Here is a 26,231-nt window from a genome sequence, read left to right on the forward strand (position 1 = left end):
CAGCTCTATATCCGTTTTTTGATTATGGGGGGGTCCAGCTTTCTATCAAGCTGGACCCACCCATTTTTTATTTTTTTTACTGCGGAACGGCTGGAGCAACAAAATTCTTTCTGGAGCAACAAATTAGCAACAAAAGAGCACTAAATTTTTCAATATGTCCGGACCCGATTTGCGCTGGTGGGGGGTCCAGCTTAATAGGGGTCAATATTTCTCGCTTATTCTGTTATGGCAGAAGTGTGCGATTTATTTTTCCGCGAATGTTTCTTCGTTTCTTTTCCAGTAGAACGTTGTTCTACGCATTCTTTTTCGCACGCGCGCATAAAAATGATCGAGGCTCGGTAGGCCGATCTTTCCGGTAAATTTCCAGGCGCCATGGTACGAACAATTAGGGTAACGCGACGCCATCGGGACGCCACCACGGCCGGACGTTTCCGGGAAACGCAATTTATCGCGGACTCGTTGAACAAAATGCATCCGATGCCGTCATCGTTGCATCGCGGCGGCAACGTGTTGCGCATCGTCGACGGCGCATTACACGCATTACACGTCGTAAATTTTGTTTCGCTCGCCGTATGATCGCGACCGACGCGATCGCGCGATAATGCGACGAGAGAGTAATTTTATTCACGTCTCGTATAGAATAATTTGTCTGCGCCCCGACATTGCACTGCACGTGACAATCGCGCGCGGGCAGTGCTGGCACGAAAGCTTCGATCGTTATTTTAGTATATATATATATATATATAACAACAGAGAGCTGTTCGTTCTGTTTCGTTGCCTTTCTGAATCAATTACGATTACATATTAACTTAAAAAAAAAATTTATATTTTATCATAGTATTATAGAGGAAATTTTTGAAAACGTTTTTGCATCATAAAGATGACATTTATAATTTAAATGGAGCTGAAAATGCTGAAATAATTGACCACCTTCAATTAACTTTTTGGAGCTGACGTCAAAATCTGTAACACACAGTTATTGACGCTGCGTCTTACAGATCCACTTAATTTATGATAATTAATTAATTTCAAGGAAGCAAAATGACGAGTAAAAAACGAATATTAATATGAATACCGATAAGAATAATTTAAATTTGCGCAAATGTATTACAAAGAAAATTGAGTCGTTTGACATATTTGACAAAGAGATTTATAATTGAGTGAGTCAAATAGTGCAGATTAGCTCCAGAGAGTTAAGATTCTTGTAATGCAAAGTCTCCTATAATAATCCCTCCCCCATATAAGACAATAAACGTTAGTTCGCGAGCGACGTGAATGAAAATGATTGTCTCCGTGGAAGTAACCCTGCGCAAATTGGCAGCGATAAACGCGCCAACGAGGTCAGGTCAGGAGTGCATCTTTGCCGATGCATCGTGCCACGTCGCGTCGCGCCGAGTGCATCGTTCCCCGATGCGTTGAACGGTAATCTCTTCTCCCCTGCGCGCTGCGTCGCGGAGGGAAACCATGAACCACTCTCCGTCAATCACGTGTCGGGAACAAAGGAGCGCTTTAGTCGCTGGATGCATCCATTTGCCTTCGCTTCGCCGGCCCCGTCATTGCCGTCGTTTACGTGTCTCCTTTGACGCGCTATTAGACGACGACGACGACGACGACGAAGAGGAAAATAAACCTGGGAGCGGCCCCTTCCAACTGTATCCTCCACCCTGCGCTCGATATCGAATTTCTCTCATGGAATTGTCGTTTCTCCGGGGTATTGTAAACTGCCGTAGTATAGTCGAGCCAGATCCCTGTTCGCGAGAGCCCCGTCCGTCGTCAATTTATTTTTCGCGCCGAGAAGTATTTCGCTGCGTATAATTACCTCTTTCAACTTCTTTTTCGTTTACTTGGAAAAACACTCCGCTTTCAATAGCCAATCAAGTTGGTTCGCCGATATAACTGTCGTATTTAAGGACGTTGATCTCTTTCGGGAGTTTCTTGCTAAACTCTGAGGAAGGATGAATTCATTTTTTTTCATTTATTGTATCAAATCATTGGACGAGTGTAAATATGACACTAACATTATTCTGTCTTTCTATATAATTTGGCTGTAAAAGAAAAATTAAAATAGGACACGAGTTTGTACAGCTCGTAGAAAAATACAGGAATATAAATATTTGAGTTAAATTTAAAGTCTGGTCTCTCAGCGAATTAACATTTCACAGATATTCTCTTCACATTAATATCAGACGTCCCTCTGAGCGAGAGGCTCGTAATAAAGATTATTATTATTATCGTTCCGCGCGTCACGTATGTATGAAAATTCAATTAATAAAATATGTAGGAGAATTAAATTAATAAAAAGTATTCTCGATTTATATCAAAATACCCGACAGCGATTTTTAATGAGTCACCCTCCCTCCCTCCCTCCCTCCTCTTCCTTTCTCTGCGATAATTCATGTACAATAATTAAAGTTTGCACGTAATTCAATTTGAAGCAATTAATTCGACGTATTTCACGCGCTGTTACGTCACTTTGTTACAGCCCCACATCCAACAAGTTTGGTTTCTCTCCGCGTCATTTGTGACAAATGAGAACATCTTCCTCCGTTCTCTCCCTGATGCTCTTCCCTCTCCTCTTTTTTGTCGAAACAAGATTAAATCGCCGGTGGTTTCATACTTGGACGGTGCGGCTCAACACAAAAATAGATATCAATAGATATTAGGAGAAACGCATTTAATTCCTGACCGCGGAATTTTATATCTTGGAAATTGCTTCTCGACGATGAATCGTGCATAATTAAAGCTCAATATGTATATTGGATGCGTTAATTGTCACTCTACTTATGATACATTTAGTTTGATACATAAATCATTTTATATTTGTCTAATTTATAACTAAATGTGTAAACTTTCATGGCGATTTAAAAATTTATTCTGAAAGTTCTAAACATTAATTCTATTTTTATCTACCTTTTTCCTCTGTACCTTAACCTTCGGAAGACGAGGGTCTATTTGTAAAACCCTACAGCTTTTCTGTGTAAGATTTATAATTCAGTATTTTATTGTATTTTTGTCTTGCCTCAAAATATCTTTCAGCGCCACATAATGGCTTTCTCGTCAAAATGTTAAAAATGTATGTATACCAAGCTGCTGAAATGATTCGTAATTCGCACTGTGTCTAATTGATTTCTTATATTCAATATAAATCTTTATTTCTATCTAAAAATAATAGTATAGCAGAAGAAGAGTAGTTAGTCTGCAACTAAAATTACGTGCGTTGCAGGGTCTATTTCTATCCACGTTCGAAATCTTTCTATAATCAGAAGTATAATTTTGCGCGCATCTTGCCGCTTAAAATCACGCCGTATTTTTCGTGCCGCAAATAGGATTACTGACATCGTTCAGGGACCGTGACGATAATATCCTGTGGTCAAAGCGCAAAAGAAAAACGAGATTAATGGACGAACATACCGGGCCGCAGGCCGTGCAGCGTACAGTTAGTGCCGTTTTTAAGGATAGAAACGCTTTTAGCGCGTCGGTCGTCTTTTAACTGCGGCACTTGCCGTAATCTACTCTTGCAAAAATGTAGTACGTCGAGGTTAAAGCTGCGCCCGTGCCAGTGGTGTCCGCTTTGGCTTTACGAACGAATAACATTTTGTTGAAACGACGTCGAGGTACTTCCGCAAATTACGTGAAGAAATTCTTATACGCGCATCAAAGTAGCACCAAACGCTCGCGGTGCAATGCTATTGAAGATCCTTCGAAAAGGATGTGACAGACATACCATAAGGTGCGCAATAGGAAGACTCTATTAGCGCTATTTGTGTCATTCTACCTTTATCGTTTATTAGACGTAAAAGAAGGATATAATATACGGCATCTCCCTGAACGTCAATCGTATAGAAGTTTGCACACATACACGGACTGTTTCTACAATAGAATCAATGTTGTATTGAAATCTTTATAAGATTCAAAACTAATTTTGTATCTTTTATCGGATTTTATTTTAATTATCCTTCAACTTTTATTTCAAACCCTGAGAGAGAGAGAGAGAGAGAGAGAGAGAGAGAGAGAGAGATGTTCATGTTTTGAGAGTTTAGAATCTCAGCTGACAGCCTCATATGCCTATTAATCCGCCGCTGCATGCATCGCATGGATCCTATCCATCGCTTCAACTTTGAGTAGACTGTCGACGATGCGCGCGGATCGATCGTCGAGTATCTGCGGGACGTCAATCTACCCGCCGTTCGCAAACTTATTCCGGGCTTCCATCCGTGGCCTGTGGAGTGCAGTAGATTTCGCGTGAAACGCGCAGATCGACGCGGTGGTATTTCGCTACGCTCGTTTGACCCGATCGATTCGACGATCTCGTCGAATCGCACATCGCCCATGCAGCTATTAACTACCGCGCCACTCTCTACACGTCTACGTACACATTAGCACGTGCATCGTCGCTCTAATGTGGATGAAAATTAATGAAACTTGAACTTCAGACATATACTTGAACTATCAACGGAAACTATCAGAATAATGCTCTTCGGAAATGTTTGCTATTTTTTAAACGTTATCGCTATGTGTTGACGATGTCTAAAAAGAGCATTAATCATTTATGTAAAACATTTATTTGACAATATTATTGCTTGTGTTCACATTATTGAAATTAAAAGATAACGCATACTCAATTATTATTATTATTATTATTGTTGTTATTATTATTATTATAAAGATAACATATACACGAAAAGATACACAATTTGGTTAAAGTTTCTATAAAACTTTAGTTAGATATACACATCTGAAAATAATTTTGAGTCATCAAAATAATTATGTGGAACGGTCAAACTGATAGTTGCTAGAAATCTCAAACATTTTTGTAGCATTATTCATTATGCTCGAGATTACCTACGTAAATATTTAGATAGGCCAAGAAAATTATTTTTAGATCTGTATAACTAAATTTTTAAATACTTCAGCAAAATCGTTCTTTCTGTGTAGTTGTGTAAAGTAAGTTTTATATGTACACGGAGAGAATTTTCTTTTAAAATTTACCCTGAAAATATGGTAATTGTGGTACAATACAATATTTTAAAGATTTTTACCATTCACTTCGGCAAAATTAATCAAACTTATTTTAATCAAACTTACTTTATTGTAATTTTGTTAATAAATGAGAGAGATTTACATTAAAATTCTTCGAAATACAATGTTGTCCCACGACTGTCATATTTTCAGGGTAAGCTATAAGAAAAAATTCTCTCCGTGTAAAATTAAATACACACATATAGTTAAAGGAACTATTTTATATTTGCAATAACCGTAGAATAGTTTATTCAATTATATACATTAATTCTATTAAAACTTGTATAGTTGTCACTTTTATAGCTGTTACTATGGATGTCTTCCATTTAGTGACACAATTTAGTCGAAATAATACAAGTATCGTTCACATTGTATCACTAAATGGAAAACACCCTATGTCTTTTTCTCTAAGTGCATGAAGAAAAGTACCATACAGCCGATAAACATATGATTAAAGTAGTACTCTTTAAAAAATTATGAATCTAAAGGCAGATGTTATATTTCTGATTAGTTACAACGTTCCAGTTTTTACAGCATTAAGTAACAAATCGGAAGTAATTTGCACTTGGGAAATTCGAGGGGTAACTTGCGAACGTTAAGAAGGAAATTCTGATCTTCATTTGTCTGGACTCGATATTGCTCGACGAAGTTCGAGAAATGCTGTTGTCGGGATTCAAATGAGTCGCGTAGAAAAAGAAAGTACCAATCGGGGCCTTCAAGGTGAATAATGAGTTTTCGCTAAAACGGTTAAAGTGGTTCTTGTAAAACCGTACGCAGTTGCCCGGGAGTCTCCTGCGGGACTTGTGTCGATAAGATAGCGTTACTTCGATATCCCTTTAAGACCCGTCCGTTCGTTCTCATCCCCTGGCATCTTCCTAAGATCGCTATCCTCTGAGGAAATATCCTCTCCTTCCGGGATACCCGTTTCCGTAAAACGCTTCATCTTCATTCGCTCCCGTGTACCGGAAGGGAGCCGGACAGACGGGATAGTTAGCAATTGGAGCAAAAGAACATTTTTCCCCTTGATCGATATTGTTGTAGTTCCATTAAAAATTGGCGTTTGAAATTAAAAGTGATCTGAAAGTAACGATTCTAAAAATCTAATCGATCTATATAAGATATGGTTAATTTATAAGGTGTTAACAGAACACGAAATTTTATGCTTTAACTTAAATTGTGTTTGCGAAAAATTATCTTTTTATTAAATTTTTTAGTAATTTTTTGAAAAATTTTCCCACACAGTTACAAATTGGTATTTGTTGAGCTCGCGATAAATATTGATTTGTGTAGAAAAATATTATTCAACTATATAGCGAATTACTTTTTAATAGAAAACTTAATTTGCGTTAAACAATTTTTGACCGTTGATAAATATAAAGAAGAAAGTGCCCGATCTGGTCTGAAGCAGGAAGAAGTAGACGAAGGGAGATCGAATCTATAGAAGATCCGAAAATATCTTCTCTTTCTCGGCTAAATAATCCCGGGTGAAAGAAGCTACCTCGGTCGATGGATTAGGGAGCGAAGCTTTTCGATGTTTAATTAACGTCGACGGGATAAGCTCCGTTACAAGAAAGCTCGACCGATCGCCGGATAATCGGAGAACCTCGTGGAAGAAGACCTTTCCGGGGGATATATCTCGATGGTGAGTCTGTTGGGCTCGATAGACGAGCTCTTAACTTGGGATTTAATTTTGATTCAGCTTTATCTCCACCATCGATCCCGGATTTATGGTGATTAATTTGCTTGGCTTACTGTTAATAGAAATTAAAATGGGAACCCTCAGTTGACCGCTCTCACCTTGTTTTAATATGCAATAATTATATCATTGCCATGTTTTTTTGAGAGATTATTTTTCGAATGATAAAATACAAATCAAAAATATTGTAAATACATTATTTTCGTAATATAATTGGGAATTTGGTATTTCCAGTTAATATATGTATAAACACACAATTACATATTATTACATCATTAATAGGTATTCGTGATAATTCTATAACTTTTGTAAATTATATATAATTTATAGAAGTTATATAGTAATAAATTTCAACATATTTCGAATAACTTGTTTTAAAATCGTTTAAAAACTTGAAAAATTTTCCAGATAAATTTTTAATCAGAAGAGATACAAGGATATCACTACGCGGAAAGAACGAAAGTATTAAAAACTTTAGCTGGATACGATTTTGAACATAACTTTGTTGGACTATAAAAATATTTATGTAGGAAACTCACACAAACATGATGAGCAATGCTGCAAAAAACTAATATTTTAGCAATCAACTTGAACATATCCTACATAATTATTTTGATAGTCCAACAAAATTATTTTCAGATGTGTATCCAGCATAAATATAAATTTTTAGATACTTCAAAATCGTTCTTTCCGTATAAAATTCAATATTTTAATCGATATTTTAATTGCTAAAAATATAATAACTCAATACTAATTTAATAATATTTATCTCCGCTTTTTTCTTTCGAGGAAAATTTCCTGTTAGCTTTATCCCTTATGTTTTACAAAAATACATATTTCATGATAATGCATATTTTACAATGTAAATTCGATAATCTACGGTGAGATCTCTGTGCCTGGAGCACGAGTTATATCAATTACCTTAATTTCATCGTTTAGCGTAATTTGCGATATTCAGTTCGCAACAACATCAATTTATGAGTCTCGTATTTCACATATCACAGTCGCTCTATCGAGAGAGATGCACGGGTGATTAATTATCAGCGTAGGACCCGACTCCACGGTATTGCGCTCACTCGAGCGTTTGCGGTCACTTCAGCAATAGCGTTCCGGCTGTTAAAACGTTATCTTGATTGGCAGGCACGAAGTAGGTAGCACCGTCGAAATTTAATGGCCCAATGATATTATATTATATCCTTCGTGCCACTACGGCCGCTCGGGATTTTCTGCGGTTACGAGGTGCGCCGAAACTGGGGGTCTTCGAATTTTGTGGTATCTATGCCGATGCGCAGTGTTGTGTGCAGCGTGTCTCGACTTGCGTAATCGATGTTTAGAACCGCCCGGATATCAGATTCCTCGCGAATTCCAATTTCGCTCTACTTCATTACTTCCCATCCTCGAGCTCATTCGCGCCATAGACGATATTCAGTATCATTGCCGCTTCTACAGTGTGTTCTAGAAGCCACTGAATCCGTACAAATTCCACGACAAGCTTTTTTGCTGAGCAATTTTCATTTATCACTACGAGTTTATATTTTTCAACGCTAAATATATCTGAAGTCCATTAAAAGTTCTTTTTTTTTTTTTTTAATTGAGGTTTAAGTAATTATTAAAATCTTTATTTTAATTCTTCAAAACTTAATTTATAAATATATTTTAAAGACGTATTACACGTATTTTTTATAAAATGGAAAAATCACGAAGTTACAGATTTTACAGATTATACTATACAGATTAAGGCCCCTGAGTAGTCACTACAGCCATATTGAATCGTGACGTCAGAAGACGAAAACTGTACTTATCCCCCCTGACAGTCAGTAAATAATCGTAAAAAGTGATAAAGGCACGTATAAGTGAAAATATGCTACGCATGCGCATTGAATAAAAGCACTTTGTGTGCATGCCTTTATCACTTTTTACGATCATTTATTGATTGTCAGGGGGGATAAGCATAGTTTTCGTCCATTTTTACAAATATTTTAAAGCAATCTCATCATTTTGTTTTGTCCAAATTGTCTTTATTTATAAATAACACGTAATAAAAATTAACGTGTCATTCCTCGTTTCTGACGTCACGATTCAATATGGCTGTGGTGACTACTTAGGAGCTTAATTACGAATTTATATGTAGTATTTGGAAATAAAACAACAAAAGAGTTCGGCGACGATTTAAAACCTGGATCAAAATTATTTCAATAAATTTAAAAAATAATTACGATAAAATAAGAAAAATTTCATTTAAACTGTAAAATTGTGTTGTTAAATATAAATGACCTTACTGTTCCATATGTGTATAACACTCATTTTATATGGAAAGTAGAAATTTCCGGTCACTTTTTGTAGAGATTAGGGGAGACCGACGCTGGTTGCCGTACAGGTTGATTGTCAAAATGCTTATAACTCAAACAGGACATAGCAAAAAAATCTTTTGTTTTGACTATAGATTGCTGATATAATATCAATTTGTTGTGTAAAATGATTTGCACCACAATCATTGCATATATTATTTATAGCCATTTTTAAGAAAATGAAGTTGGTGAGTAAATTTTTCTTATATCAGCTATATATAGTAATTTACTTATTCGATAAACAAAAGAATAAAATAGTAAGAGCATAAGAGAGTAAAACAGTGAGCTGAAATTTATCGAAAGGTGGAACAACCCAGCCTTAGAAGATCTTTGCTACAATTAATTAATCATAATCCTGACAAAGTTTGCGAATACAATCTCTTTTATTAAAGATGTCTATGTGGGATAGATTGATGAAAATGAGACGAGGTTAGGTGACGATTAATTTTAATATCTTTAGAGAACGCATTTTTAGAGAATATACTTACTAATATATTATATTTCATATATGTATTTTTCCATTTTTCATATTGAAACTGTAGTATAAAAACAAATTACGGATTTTTATATGATTAGAATAACTGTTTTATTTGCATTAATACCATAATTACTATTATTTCTTAAAATACAGAACTGATATTAAAATAAAAATTGTATTTTTTATATACGTACCATAACAAATTGTACCATAACAAATATGCTACTGCTAATCCTAGAACGTATGACAATCAATTCAGAACACGGAATTAATTGTCACATTTTCACAGCTTCATTGAAAATTAAATAACTTATTTTTACGATATGATAAATTTACGAGTAATATTTTTTGAATACCTAAATGATGTAGGTATAGTATAACGTATATAATATTTCAAAATCAGACATCCACTTTTTTCTAAAAATCACTAATCAAAAACTGTGACAACCAACCCCGGTCTCTCCTACATATATGTCTGATATTCTGAATGCTCATTGTACGATATCCCTTAAATTTTTGAATTACCACAATTAAAACAATAGCTATTTTTTTCATTTTATCCTTTCGTATTTGTGATTGAAAGAACTTTATAAGATTCTATTATAGAACATCTTATATAACATCTTATACATATATACACTTTTTAAATATTAAACAAAATCATGGCATGTTGCCCTTTGTTACTTAAAGCCACGCTTGTCGCAAGATCAACGCGAGGGACTCTCAATGGAAAGCAAAGCTTTCGTGTAAAGTCAACGTCATCGTGATTTCGTTACGTGCGTTTACCTTATCGACAAGGTATCGCGTCAAAACTGTTACCACGATAAAGGCGTTATTAACACGAGGCAATAAAAAGAAGCAATGCACGCGAAGTCACGGAAAGAAAAAAAACGAGAGTTCCGCAAATAGATCTAAATATACTTAATTATTATGTAACTTGAAAAGAGCGTTATCGCGAAGTATAAATTAACAAAGTTAGTGCCTGTGAAACCTGCACAAAGATATAAAAGTCAGATTGAATTTTGAAGGAACATAAAATTGTGTACCTACTCGTGAAATTAGCAGGTTTATATATATATATATTAAGTTTCGCGAAAAATATACACAGCAATTTTACAACAAACATCTAAGCGATAAACGCGAAATACAATTAAATTAAAAATGAATGACCGATTAATCTTTCTTCGCGAAATTACTAACATCCGTCAAGTCTTTTCTGACTTCACCGTATAAAAGTGTAACAAAATACGTAAGTTATAGTACGTTATTGCCTCATTCTGCTGCCAGCAAGCGCGCGGATGTTCATGAAATTTACGTCTTTGCGGCGTTTTCGTTTTATTAACCACGAAACAATATACGTTGAGCAATATACACGAAATTTCTAACAGTTGTTTACTTTCTCTTACAGCCCTCATGGATGCGGAGTCGGGAATACTGGGACGACAGTTTCGAGGCACGTTTCGCGGAGCTACGGAAAGATCCGACGAGACCACCCTTGAAGGTAAGTTAATTAATCGTTGAAATATTCATGCGAACACGTGGATGGCTCGCGTGTATGTGGTAACCCTAAAATTGGATGGTCCAATAAAGTAGCCTTCGTTTGATGAGTATCGTGTTAAAAACATGCAAACATACATGTACCTATATAATACATTCGTTATAAATTTTTGGAGAACGTTCGATCTAATCTAATTACGATAAAAGTTTATGATCGATCAAAATCAATAATTACATAAATCAATTAAATATTGAAATATTATAATAATGAATTAAATAATATTGTATTAAATTTATTATAGGGAAGAGTAGTCTAAATCGGATCTATTTGATAAAAATTTTTTCGGAAAAAGAAATTACTGACTGTTTATATTATTAGAATTGAAATCAATAAAACTAATCTGGCTCATGATATTTTACTGATTTAATTGCTTGGACCAGATCTGGTCACCAATACACAGAGAAAAAGGTTTGGATTTTATAGTATTCCTATTTATTTGACTAAAATTTGTTTCATTGAAATAACATATGCTTGTACGAAATATTATTTGTTTGAATAAAAATGTTGTTGTCTCATTCGAGAAATCTCTATTGCTTAACAGAAATAACATTATTATTTGAAGTAATATCTTTCAATTAAATAATATATTATTTGGTTATAATGAATACAAATAATGAAACAAATTATTTATTTGAAAATGGCAAAATATATTCATAGAGGTTATTCCATTAGGTTATTCCATGCAAGTAATTGCTTTCTTAGAATAATCATTACATTTTTTGACCGAAAATATGGAAACAGTGGCTTATATAGGTTTAACAACAGGATTAAACGAGCAGTGCTATGTGCTACATCAATTATTTTGTTTGCGCCGTACAGTTGGTCACGCGAATACTGAAAATAGATATTATCTGTTCAAACAAATAATGTATTTAAGACAAAGATATACATTGTTTCAAATTCAAACAATCACACTTATTGGTTCAAACATTAGTTTGTTTGGACCATTCCAAATAACAAATTTATTTGGATACAATAAAATTTATTACATCCAAAGAAATCTTTTTCTCTGTGTACTACAACCAGGCCTATAAGTTATTCACTGTCCGACTTGGACACGGATCCTTTCGAACTTTGGAACAAATTTTACAATAAACCGCAAAAGTGATCACAAAATGCTTGATATTTTTGAATTCTACACTCTTTAATTATCTTAAATAAATCACTTTTCAAATTTTTAATACCTTTTAAATGATTTACAAGGATTTTCTTTTTTAAAAAAATTTTCACACGGTGACTGAAAATACATATTTGCGTCTATTTTACGAATGTTAAGACAGAGAACTGTCAAACTGCTATCACATGTTCGGTGTCTTATAAAGACTTTACATTATAAATACTACGCAAATCTGCTTAACTGTATTCATTTAAATTAAAAAGGTCCTATTTGGAACACGGAGGGGGGGTCCGATTTAGACCACTCTCTCCTAAAAGATCATGATTATTTATATCGTAATTATAAAGATTTGACGGATATATTTATTATCGCGAAGCTTTTGGTTTGATTCACGTTTATCATGCTATTTTATTCTGTTCGCATGTTATTTTAATGGCAACGCGTTTTAAATATGCCGCGGTAAAAAATTCAGGATAATACAACGCAGCTGCCAAGCTGCAGGCGGTTGCAGGTGTTTCGGGAGTAAAAGGATTAATGGATTATTGTATAAAATTATTAGGTATGAGAGAAAAGCGTAAAGCGATATAAACAGTGGAAACGTCTAGGGCGAATACGAGATATCCGCGTTCGCTCGTGCGAGAGCTCTTCTTAGTGCTTTCACGTTGCTGTTAATGCGAGAGCGAAGATTTACGATGCCATGGGAGTGTAAAAAGCTCGTCTGACGCGCCCTGGGAGAAATCGTGAAATCGGGAAGGAGGCTTTGTTTACGATGTTATAAAGCATTTCGATCTTCTTTCGTGAGTTACCCTCACGATTTGCTTTTCTCCCGGCTTTCTGCTTGAATTTATGATATCTGCATTTCCAATCATATAGGTTTTTCATAATCTTTTTTTTTACTTATCATGATGAACACATTTGAATGTCAATTTACCAATTTTTAACGATATTGATGACCTATTTGCCTAATTATTTGCTTCAGACACAGAAAGAATGATTTTTAAATAAAAAAAAAATGAAGATAGATCTAAAAATTATTTTGTGGACCATGAAATAATTATTTTAAGAAACTCAAGCATGATAAGCAATAGCGATCAATACTGCAAAAAGTTTTGACATTCTAGCACTCCAGCTTGAGTGTTCTACATAATTGTTTTGATAGTCTAATAAAATTATTTTCTATATCCAGCTACTAGATATTTCAGCAAAATTGTTCTTTCTATATATTTATGAAAAAAATTTATTACAATGATATTATTAGAAAAAGAATTGTATCGAATAATTACTGATAACATCGATTTTTAGTGAAAATCAAATAATAAATATACTCACGTATACATATATATATATATATATATATATATATATATATAAATAATTAGTTTTATGTTATAATGATAATAGTTAGTGTATTATGTGGTAAAAAAAATAAAATAGAAATTTTTTTATTTGGAGTGAAGAACGAGTAAGAAGAAGCGCGCGCATGCGTGTAAGTAGTAAAGGTAAATTTCTGCTCAGCCGAACGCGATTTCGATCACCAGTAGTGAAACGAACTCTTCTTCGGCTCTAGTATTTTTTAAAGCTGTTTTCTTTTGTATGCAAAAATCATTGGATGAATAATTGCAGTTCGTGTAAAACAAAGCGTTAATTAATTTTTGAATATAATTAAAAACAATATCCGTTAGTTCTTTCATATGAGGTCAAATGAGATAATATTGAAAACACATTGAATTATAAATGTAACGCAATATATTTTCCTAGTGCAATAACCATAGGTATTTAAAAAACAAAGCAGTGAATATTTAATAATCGCGATAACATTCATAAACAATTATTATCGCACTTACTAAAAATTATTAATTATTAAAATATTGCGGTATAGGTAAATTATATATCATTCAATGTTGTCCTTCTATGATGACAATAAATTATAAATTACACGTTTTTTATTGCTACGCATATCTGCGAATACATATCTACTGTAAAAGTTTGTCGTTTTGCTTATTCAACTAACGAGAAACACATCGACGCGTACTCGGAAAAATGTTCTCGTGTACGCTCATACTCCCGAACTCCCACATGTTGCGGTTTTGGGACAAACCTTTGTACGACTCCCATTAACCATCGACCCTAGTCTCATGGCGGTTTGCTCTTGACGAGACAACTAACGGAATCGTTTGATCAAAGCTCGGAACAACTTCATTATGACCCAACGATTGCAATTTTCTACGTCCGTAAGCTTTCACAAATTCCGCATCGTCTACTTCTCTGGTCATGATAATGTTTACAGTCATTATGAAACTTGTGATTATGCATTTTAACATTTAGTTTAGTCGGTTTTACACTGAGAGAAAAATGTTTGGTATTTGTGTGTGTGTGTGTGTGTGTGTGTGTGTGTGTGTGTGTAACTCTAGTTAATATTACCATAAAAATAGTTGCAATTATTATAATTTAATTATAAATTTATAGTCACTCTTGAGCCATCCATATTTTATATAACCCAAAAACGACTATAAATTATAGTTAAATTATGATAATTACAATTATTTTTGTGATAATAAAATTATATAATAAATATAATTTATAGTCATAATTTTCGTATTAACTATATGTGGAATCCAGGAGACACTTGACCATATGAGAGAGTTAAACTACTTCAAATTTCTCGTTCAAATTTTCGTGCCACGTCCACGGTTATCAAGTTGGGAACTATTTGCTACGTTTCGAGAAATGTGAAATCAAAATGGCATGATCCATACGTCGCGGTTTGACAACTGCTTGGTCTGAAATTTGAATGAGATACGTATTTCAAGTGGTTTAACTCTCCCATATCAAGTCAAGTCTCCCGAACTTATGTATTTGTTGATAGAACTATATATACACATATTATTATTACTAAACGTATAGCAGTAATAATAAGTTCAAGGACTCTCCCGATAATTCAAAGAACAACAAGAAAATAAAGCGGGCTTTTCTATTCATAAAAAATAAATTCTTTTGAATCTACAAAGTCTTAAAAATTCAATATCGACACCTTTCACTGAGGATGTCCCAGGAAGGAGTCAAAATGTCCGAGTATAAATGTAATTTGATGAGATATATATATATATATATTGTTATTTGCACACATCGTTGACCGTGTGTTTGACTCTCATTTAACTTTATTTTCTTATTATTATGACAGCAATAACCATGATTATGATATAACATGTAATGATAGTGTTATAAATACCAAAAACTTTTTTCTCAGTGTAGATTGCTGACAAAAGACTAGATTAACAATTTTGAACAATTTTGAAGCAATGAATAAATTATCGTAACTTTTATATTATAACCAGTTTGATGAAAATAGTATTGCGAATATCATACACATCATCGTTTAAAAAATGATGAAAAGAATCATAATTTTCTATATTATTAAATTTAATATTTTATAAAGGTACACAACACACATAGCGTGGATCCAAGTTACTATTATACAAGCGACATTATCACAAAGCGCATTAATGTTATTATGTATTTTTGTAATTTGCTTTTGGCATAACCTTTTATTTTATAACTCCCCTGTCACTTCAGAGAGACGGCTGCGTGATATGATAAATTAGCGCTTCTTGCATATGCGGCTTTGTTATTTCTCCGCTGTAAAATTACGAGCGCCGCGCGTTAACGTGGCGTCGCGCCAGGCAACGGCACGGGTAATTACGCGTAGAAAGAAGGAATTCTCCGTCGTCCGTGCAAGGTAATCGCTCGGAAAATCCGGAATATGTAAAATTCATCCACGGGAGAAGCGTTTCGCCCCGTGGCGACCCTTCGATCCATCTCGAAGGAAATAAGACGTTCCGCGAATGAATTCCGAATGATGCTGCGCGGTTCAAGTAGTCTCGCAAGCATTTTAAACCAAGTTCGATGCAGTATCAACTTTCTAATTCGCACGCTTTAGCAAACAAAATTTTGCGAAAACGAAAAGTATCTGTAATATGTACAAGTTAAATAATTTTTCGAAGGAAAGCGGACGTGAACTACTACTGCGCTTCGACATAACTTGAAATCGTCTGTTCTCGTTTCTACGTACTTCTCTAAGAACGCCAGGAGTAGTTGCAGTACGTAATTACGAGTTCTTGTTTTTCTCCAGATGTTGTCACGAGCCGCTACAATGGTTCGCGCGTTTCCTAGTAAAAGTCATTGCGCGCTGGTATAATTGCTTTCTCGCGGAGTATATATACACTCTCTTTATTTTTCTCCCTCTCTCTCTCTCTCCCTCCCTCTCTTTCCGCTTTATTGGTAGAGATCCTTCGCTCCGCGTTCTTGGAAGAAAATTGCGAAGGTATCTCTCATGCGTTTCCCACGTCGTCCGTCGTTCACGACATTCGGAGTCGCGAGTCAAGAAAATCTCGATTCTTCTACCGTCAAGAAAATACTTGTTCGGTCTCGAGTTAATCCTTTGGGATTACAGAATGCCTGTGACTGTCAGACGCGACGAGGCGAGTTTGTTCGGACAAACGTATGAGAATACTCGAGTCGATCCATCGTCGAAAAAACCGAACGATTCTCGATTTTTGGATAGATGCGTCCTCTCACAAACTGTGATCTCTCTTTCTCTCTCTCTCTCTCTCTCTCTCTCTCTCTCTTTCGCCGCGTCGCTCCTATCCGGTGCAAACAGAGTTCAACGAATTCGACAATACCGGCTCATCAGTCCATTGTCGTCAAGACTACAATAGCGCGAGCGGTGGTGACTCTTTGGAAAACGTACCCGACAATGGTGGGAAATGGGCGCGATTTCGGTGATCGGGATGCACCGTATGTGCCTGCACAAGTCCAGAGACTTGCTATCCTCTCACATCTGGATTCGTCCGTATTGATATGGGGATTTAGGAGGCTATGATGCCGAGCTTCAGGAAGGAAGCGTTCTGTCAAGTCGCATAGTAATCGCTATCGGTTTATAGAAAGTCGAGCATGCTGATAACTGATAACTGTATAGTAGCAGGAGATTTATTGGAACTTTTTACTATTCTTTGAAGATATACTAATAAGAATGCGATGATGAATGATTACATCTAATAATAATAGAGTAATAACAAACGATGACAAGTAATTAAAATACAAATAAATAAATAAATACAATCATTTTTTATTAACTCGTGGAGAACGCTAAGAGAGAGAGAGAGAGAGAGAGAGAGAGAGAGGAAATTGCGAACATGAGCTGAACATGAACGATATTATTATACAATTAGAGTAGTGATAAACTGTCATTTCTCACACCTAGCGATGGTTCGATTTAGGCTCAATTTCACACTATAATACATGAAAGCATACATTGTTTAAGGTGAATATTATTGTGTATGTTCGATATTTTTTGAAGTCTTGATTAAAAAGTTATTTAGTTATAAAAAAACTGTAATAATTAATATTCATATTATTATCAATATAAGCAAAAACCTATTCGATATTATTCCTGCGACAGATATCGAATAGCAAGGGTTTTGTTTTTCTTGAAAACTATAGTTTATATTGATAATATATGATTGTTAATTAATATAATTTAAAATCACATAACTACAGTATTTCCTTTGAATAAAAACTTGTAAAAATTAATTAAAAATTGTCAGTTTTATTTAACATTTTCCATAATTCAAATAGAATTTTAGAGTGCAACACAGCATATAATACGTGTAACGTCGATTTGCGTAAAATGTGAGCTATTGACATCCGTGACATCTCGGATCGCGCTGGTCCATGGAATCTTCAAAGTAAAAGCCAATGTCTTGCGTCAACAAACCAATTATGCCAATGTATCATCTCAGGCATTCGAGAGATTCGTTTATTAACGAGGTTTCCCGCGCGCTTTTCTCTCGTGGTGCGACAGTGTTACGGTTTCTCAAAGAACGTGCACATTTTCCCGCTTGTACGCGCATACCACTCTTCCTCTTTGCCCCCCTTTCCTCTTTGACATTCCTCGCAGCCATACAAAAGGGCACACGACACCTTGTGATAAATGCAAGGATGCGTAAGATACTACGGACTATGAATATACGGATTTAACATCTATTATAATGTCGAAGACTACTTTTTAATTTTGCAATGAGTCACGGTCTCACACTTGCATATCAACGTCTTTCTAAACTACAATTTTGTTTAAAGACTTGAGAAAAATTGAATATATTTAGAGCGTATATTTCCAATTTATCCATATCGCTAGCGAACGGATGAAAAATATTGTAATTGTGTATATTCTTGGATACTTTTAATTACAATCTTTTTCCAACGTTATTTTATCACTAAGCTCAAGAAGAATAATGATATGAAATATAACATATATAAAAAATTTAAGGGAGATTTCAATAATTCTCTTTAAACAATGCAATTTTTCAATCACGATATGTTTTATTGATGTACTGTCGATAGGGTATATACTCCGGTATATACGCCGCGCTGGGATTTACGCCGCAGAAGTCAGAAAAAATAGAAGGGGTGGGGGTAATTTTCTCGCAACTACTCTGTTACATGCCTTTATGTTATATTAGTATCGTGTTATGATTTCAGCTTCTTACTATTAATATTAATGAAATTATTGTGAGTTGAATAGATTTGTCACTGTAATAAGTAACGCCATCATAAATTGTAATCTACATAAAATGATTACTGTAGGGCGTGTAAAATACCTAGTGGTTATTTCGTGGCACATACGTGTAGAGGAATAGTAAAGCATGTTGTATATAGCAAAATACAAGTGCTTTGCTTTCATATTCTTTGTTTAGTTTATTGAAACCCTTGCATTTTTGCCATATATCCCACCTATTATCTATATATAGCAAAAATGCAAGATTTCAAAAAGTTTATTTTTTAATACGAAAACTAAATATTTCGGATTTCTAATATTTTTTTCATAGTAGTAGACAGTACAAAGTTTTTACTGATATAGTTCGTTTATTTTTAACATAGTAAATAATACTTAATAAATTAAGTTTTTGATAGGTGCGGTGTATATACCAGAGGTTACCCTATATTTAGCAAAAAGTAGTCTATTGTAATTCCAGATGCCGGAATTCACATCACTACTGTGGGAGGTATACTTATTGTTGGTCTTTGTCTCGTAAAAGATAAAAAGTGGAAACATACATTTTTGAAATGTTTGCATCCTGTTTATTACCTACTTTACAGTGGAATACTAAGACGTGGAAACTTTAACGCGCGTTCCACTTTTGCGTCTTCGTATTTGTTCCCTTGGTCGCGTTGTTTATTCCTTCGACGACACTATTTCATACTCGGTCGATGTATAAATAGCACAATCCAGATATATACATTCAAAATCCTCGAACAAAGTGGCGAGTCTCACCCGAGAAAATAATCGGAATTATTTGCATTCTACGGAGAAACAGAAGAAATAAGCCAATTTTATGGCACATTTCTTCTTTCCAGATCAAACAGAATTGTGGTGTGCGAATATTTATATCATCCGCTAAATGACAGATAGGATCACAATTTGAAAAGTAATGATAGTAACTATTTCAGCTAAAAAACCTTTTGTGATGAACATTACCTATAATGTTTCAAAAGGTAAAATACGATGTCTTTTTTAGATAATATACGGAAAATTTTGCTGAAGTATCTGAAAATTTAATTAGATCTGAAAATTTTATTGGATTATCAAAATAATTATGTAAAACGATCAAGCTGATTGCTTGATCATCTTACATAATTATTTAAAAATATCGAAATTCTTTGCAGCATTGTATTTAAATTTCCTGCATAATTATTATGATGATCCAACAAAATGATTTTAAAATCTATTTAAATTTTTAGATAATTTAGTAAAATTATTTCTTCCATGTAAAAGAATCTTGCAACAAAATTTAGAAGTAAAATTTATGATGAAATATTGGTTTAAATAGACGCTATATTATACAAGACCAGGATTAAAATTTTTAACAAGGAACTACTTCAAATAACTGTTATTATTACTTATGGGAGATAAAGTCTGCGCAAAGCGTGATTATACTTAACAATTTTTTTTATGGCGTATGTAATGTTGCGAACTTCTTAAGAGAGTTATTTATATGTTACCGCGAAACTGCATAGAAGTTGCAGTTAGTAGCTACATATTCCCAAAGTTTAGTCTTTACCGTTGGGAGATTCGAAAAGTTCGGTGGTTTGTTATAGTGTTAATGGTCCCTTGACTAAATTTTTAGTCTTAATAACGAGATCAACGAAAAAACACATGAACTTGTGCGTTTGCAACACATTTTTTTCGTGTCGCGTTTTACAGAAAGAGAAAGAGAAAGAAAGAGAGAGAAATAACAAAACAAACAAACCTAAAATGCCTGTTTGTTTCGTTCTCTCTCTCTCTCTCTCTCTTTCTCTCTCTCTTTCTCTCTCTCTTTCTCTCTCTCCCCCCCAGGCTCCTTTTGATAGCGTTATGGAAAAGAAATAGAAGACAGAAAAGTTAATAAATTGCAAAAGTAAACGAAAAATATTTATCCATACGTAATCTTGATATATTTTAATTAGAAAAAATTATTCTTTTTGTATAATGTTTTTTTCTTTAATCAGATCTATTTAAACGGCTAAGCTGCACCAAGATAAATATTCTGGATATGCCAAATGAAAATGTAAACAAAATGAATTCTGAATGAATATAAATCAGAATTTTGGTTAATTGTGACTGAATTTCTGATTATCTTGACTAGAACATTTGATAGAATATTTAACTAATAAATATATCTGATATGTATATATTTTGTTAAATCCACCATTTCAATTATTGCAATAGATTTTTTTTTTAATGTAGATTTAATATTAACTATCAAAACAAGTTAAGTTTTTTTTTCATGTGTTATATTTGCGAAAATCAAGAAAAAGCATTTGAATTCGTCGCAAACGTAGACGAAGACGTTAATCTTGTCTCCCAAACCAATTGTAACTTCACTCTAACGAGATTCTTAAATTCGTATTCTCGAAGAGTACGATGGAATAGGGTTTCGATTAACCTCGATCGAAACGTACTTTCTTGGAAGCGACTCGTAAAAAAAGTAGAACACGCGCAAACAACACACTGACAATTTCGCGTCGTGCAAGATCATCCATGATGAGTTACCCGCAGAAGATGAGATGCGCCTCTCTCTCTTCCGCACTTCTCTCTCTCTCTCTCTCTCTCTCTCTCCCCCCTCCCCTCTCCTTCTTCTCGTAATCTTCCTCCTTTCCAGTTATATGACCGATGCTCGTAAAAAGCCAAGGCGAGTCGGGGAAAAATATCACGTCTCTTACCATCAGTCGCCTATCCGGTCGACCAACGATAGATACAACGTAATGAAATGAGGGTTGGTTGTCAGTGTCGTACATCAAAACTCACCCCGATCATCTCCATTTTTTATCCGCATCGCACTTTTTACGAGCATGCCTCGATCAATGCTGGAACGGGAATGAAGCAGCGCCTATGTTAAATCGACCACTCCCACGCGACCGATCCCACTTAAGGTGGCTTGTGTTGGATCGCGAAACTTTACGGTCCTCCTCGTATACTCCTCGCTTATCGATATTACCTTTCCGCCATCGCGTTTACTTTTCCGGTACTCCTGTCGTGTGCGGAGAGATGAAGAAATAAATCCGAACGATCGCGCGATTTCCCAATTTGAAAGTCTGATCGACCTACTCTAGGAGGATCATCCTGATCGCCCGATAAGTCCAGTCGACTTCTCTTACACTCCTGGATGCGGTATCGTGCTATCTCACTGTCCCGATATTAATATTCGATGCCATTAACGGTGCAGGCAGCAATTGCTTCCACCGCACCGGCCGGGACACGCTCCCTTACGCTTCAATCTGAATTCCAATTCGGTCCCTGCGTTTGGGTATAATATCAGTGCGGCTGTGTGATTGCGCGCCAAGGCGAGGGCACTCCCCTCGTACACGCTCCATCTTCCCGCTCGGTGTCGCGGTTAAGGACGATAATAGCGATTCGAGCAAGTAGCTAGCAAAGTTACCGGCGAGGTGACAAAGTACATGAGGGTCGTGCAGAGGGGGTAAAGGGGACGGAGATGGTCCTACGTACGCCGTGGATGGTGAACCGGTGAGAACAGACGAGGGCAAAGGGCGAGGGAGGGTGTATTAAAGGGGCGCTATGACCCGATGCGCTTGTCTCATGCATACCAATAAGCCCTGGCTGCTGTGCGTCTCGTATGTAGCCGAGTATCCGCCTGCAGCTTGCCGACAACTTCGCTTATTTGTCCTGTGAAATAGATTCCGCGTCGCTCTTGGCCCTTGACTACGGTCGTGATCAAGATTACCGTCCGTATATGTATACGATAGACATATTGTGAATGTAGAATATATTATGCAATCTCATTATTTGATCGTTGTTTATTAAATACACTGATTGTGAGATACATGTATATACATGTATGTATATCTTTAAAGGCAAACATGTATATACGAGTAAAAATGAGGATTTGTGTTTACAGAATTTTAAAAGTGACACGAATAATTACATGTGCAGGGTCGCTTGACATTAATACTACAAATTATATTATTATATACAAAATAAAAAAAATTTTAATTATATTTTTGTGAAATAAATTTTATAAAAATTATAATATTATTTTATAAAAAAGATGAGAAAAATAATACATTTATAAAAAACGGAAATAAGTTAGCATTATAATAATCTATAATATAAATACATAATAAATTGATAAATTTAATAATTATTATGATTATTATAAAAAATAATTTATATTACATTTTTGTGTCCTAAAATAATGTCAGAAATTTTGATAAATAAAATTTATTATTTAATCGATGAAGATCATATGCACAATATGAACAAATAGGGGAGACCGGATCTCGTTGGCACAGTTTTCACAATTGCGGCATTAAATTTTTTAAGCAATTAATTATTATTATTAAAATATATCAATATGATAGAGAGAACCTTTCTCTACATTTTCATACCAATAATGGTTCTATACACTGTATAGTTTCTTCGCATTAAATGAAATATGGACATGCTGTATTGTAGTTAACTTGCCCCGATATGTGGGGTGAATTGGTACATATCACAGTATAAACTGCTTCTATGATAAACTCTATATTAAAATTAATAAAAACGTAATAGAAAAGTAACAGAAATAAAAATTAGATAGTAGATATGTACTTCTTAGTAAAAATTGTATCTTTCAAAGTTATTTTGTAATGATCAAATAGCAAAATGTTGTTGAAAAATAAGAGTGTATTTATTTTAATTCTACCTTATTTTAATATAGAAATATTTTTAGTTGGTTTATGGGATTAAGATGGTTATATGTGGCCAATGCCAATAATTTACTCAACGTATGCAAATATTAAAATCTTTTATTACTGAGCGCGTTAACAGACACCACTTCACGCGACCAGAGCCAGAGGATAAGTAAGTCTGTCTCTCGAGCTTCTCTCTCTTCTTTGACCCGGAGAAAACGATTTGTTTTCTCGAATATTTTACAAGATTTTTTTTTGTTTCAAATATACAATTTAAAATATACGCAATCTAGTGGTTTAATTTTCTTAGCGGAATACAGCGGCTGCATCTCATTCCCTTAACGGGTTACACCGTGGCAGTATTGTGCTCGACTGCATTGTCGGATTATTTGATACCTATTTCGATAAATAGATGTAGTTTATAACGCATCTCTAATTATTATCCGCTTTTTGTTGCCACTTTTTACGCTCGTCAGTATACTGTCTCGTGACTGTTCGTCTGTGTTGTCCTTTTTTTTCTCGTTCGAACAGCTGAGAACTTTCGCACGGACTAATATGAATTCGGTGTCTCTTGCGAAAAGACACCGTATATGCTACTCTTTTACTTGAGATAAGAAATTGTCATTTATATTTGACTTGCAGCCAACATATCTCATGTCCCTGTCCACGTTTGATTTTGATCATTTTATTACAACAATGAACAAATTATCACTGTTACTTAAAGTAACTTATTATATAATAACAAACTTTTTTTTAACTAATAATACATCGCTTAGATTGCTTTCTCAAGCCGAAAGACATTGATACGAAATTATGAAGTGCTAAAAAATTTACTTGCCTGCTCTTGAATCAGACTTTTTTCTTTTTCTTATTGTAATACTTTTTTGATTTAAATGAAACTTAGGGCGAAGTAGGGCTCTATATTCTCTCCTAATATCTACAGAACATCAATTTGCTCTTTCGTGAACTTTAGGTATATTGTTCATTCTCCTAAAATAGTGTTGCAAATGATGAAATAAAATTGTAATCCCTATCACTTGTAAAAAATAGTCCTTCTGTTGAAAAAATAAACATTGGATAGAGAAAATAATCAGCGATAAACAATGCGCCGAGAAATAACGTTATCATCCGTCGTCCTGGAGGAGGAAGAGAGACGGACGCGACAGGCGGGATACGGCCAGCGAAACGAATTTTGATTAACGAGAGAGCTTTCGCAAATTCGGGAGCGCGTTCCGCGCGAAAGAACGTTCCAATTTGTCCGCGTAGTGAGCGCGAAATGAAATTAAGGCAGACGCGAATTTGATCAGCGGCGGCGCGGGCGGCGGCGGTGGCCAGAGCCCGAAATCTCGGTGAAAACGCAGAGCTCGGTCGAAACGCTCGGAGGGACGACGACTAATGACAGTTACCGCTGTGAGTTGATTCCCGCTTAAAAGATTTACGCCGCCTTGTGTAGCTTTGCAAATCAAATATCCGACTGCAGCTTCGCCAAAAGTACTTGCGCTCGCGAAACGAAAAACCGAAGCGTATCTATTTACTCTTTCCAGAGACCATCGAGACTACACTTTTAAAACCTGCGAAAAAAGTCAAAAACTTTTTACATTTTAATTAAGAATCAAAAATGCAGTATATAATCATATTTAATTTATTTTAATCATATTTTATTTTGTGTTTTTTATAACAATCATAATAATTTTATTTCCTCTCGGTAGCGATGTGTCAAAATAAAAGTGTCATTATAATTTACCGCGTACAATTTTTTATATTAGGTATGTCATAATATTTTATATTGCGACATTTTTTTCATTTACAAGAATTAAAGATTTATAAGTAATACGAGTAATCGCGTGAAAATAATTCATGTAATTTATCATGCAAAAGGATACCTGTCAAAAGTGTCACTTTTCCGAATTCGTACAACGAAGAAAGTGTAAACTTGGAACTTTAGAGGCATTATCGTCTACTGACGCGTCCTAAATTGCGTAAATTCACCGCCGACAACACATAATAAATCGCTCGTATTGTGTCGTATTGTGGCGACGTTATATCTCACGTCATTTGAATTATTAACTTGCTATAGCAGTATGTATATCAATTACACGATATTGACATTGTCGTTCCACTATTCCATGTCATTACAGAGAAAGAGAGACCGGGGGAGGGTGGGGGTGGGGGGGAAGAGAGAGAAGAGACAGTTATCGCGACCGGTTATCTAGAATTGATCGAACTTATCGTGTACCTATCAAAGTATTCTCTGTATGAATATATAACGAAAGAGGATCGAATCGAGTATCGATTATGAATTAGAAGATTACGTAATATCGTGCGGCTTTAACTGGAACATGAATTAGCCAGCCAATGTGATCACATGAGATTGCACACGAAGTAATCGTACAATCTCGCTTCTTGCGTACCTATATGCATGAGCATCAACGTGTTTTAATTTTTGCAATCTGATGAAACTGTCGTTGTAATAATTATCATTTCCAACGAAAAGAGAGGAGCAATGTATTGCAAAAGTATTTGAGTCTATCGCATCGGATTCACTCTCGGGCTCACTCTCGCGATTTAAAAATCCGGTCGCGCTTTAATTGCATTCCAGTGCGAAGTATTAGCAACAAAGTGAGCAGCAATAAAAAAATCGCACGTTGGCGCACACACCCGCCAGTGGTCGAGTGGAGGAAGAGAAAAAAAGAGGAATGTCGTTCGCACTCCACTTCAAATATCGACACGTCGATACTCGAGACAGATTGAAACACTCTTTTTAAATGCGACCGAGAGCGCGAGTTCATAGA

General features: G+C 35.0%; 1 protein-coding gene across 3 annotated transcripts in view; it reads left to right on the forward strand.

The window, feature by feature from the left end:
- The window catches only part of alpha-Man-IIb (alpha-Mannosidase class II b), a 239,758-nt gene that overhangs the window by 180,093 nt on the left and 33,434 nt on the right, over nucleotides 1-26,231 (forward strand). For all 3 annotated transcript variants that reach the window (XM_018511524.1, XM_018511525.1, XM_018511521.1), the window contains exon 3: nucleotides 10,950-11,042. In XM_018511524.1, coding sequence (XP_018367026.1) covers nucleotides 10,950-11,042 — 93 coding nt within the window. The remainder of the gene's footprint in view (nucleotides 1-10,949; nucleotides 11,043-26,231) is intronic.

The sequence above is a fragment of the Trachymyrmex cornetzi genome, unplaced genomic scaffold (assembly GCF_001594075.2).
Source record: "Trachymyrmex cornetzi isolate Tcor2-1 unplaced genomic scaffold, Tcor1.1 scaffold376, whole genome shotgun sequence".
NCBI lineage: Eukaryota > Metazoa > Arthropoda > Insecta > Hymenoptera > Formicidae > Trachymyrmex > Trachymyrmex cornetzi.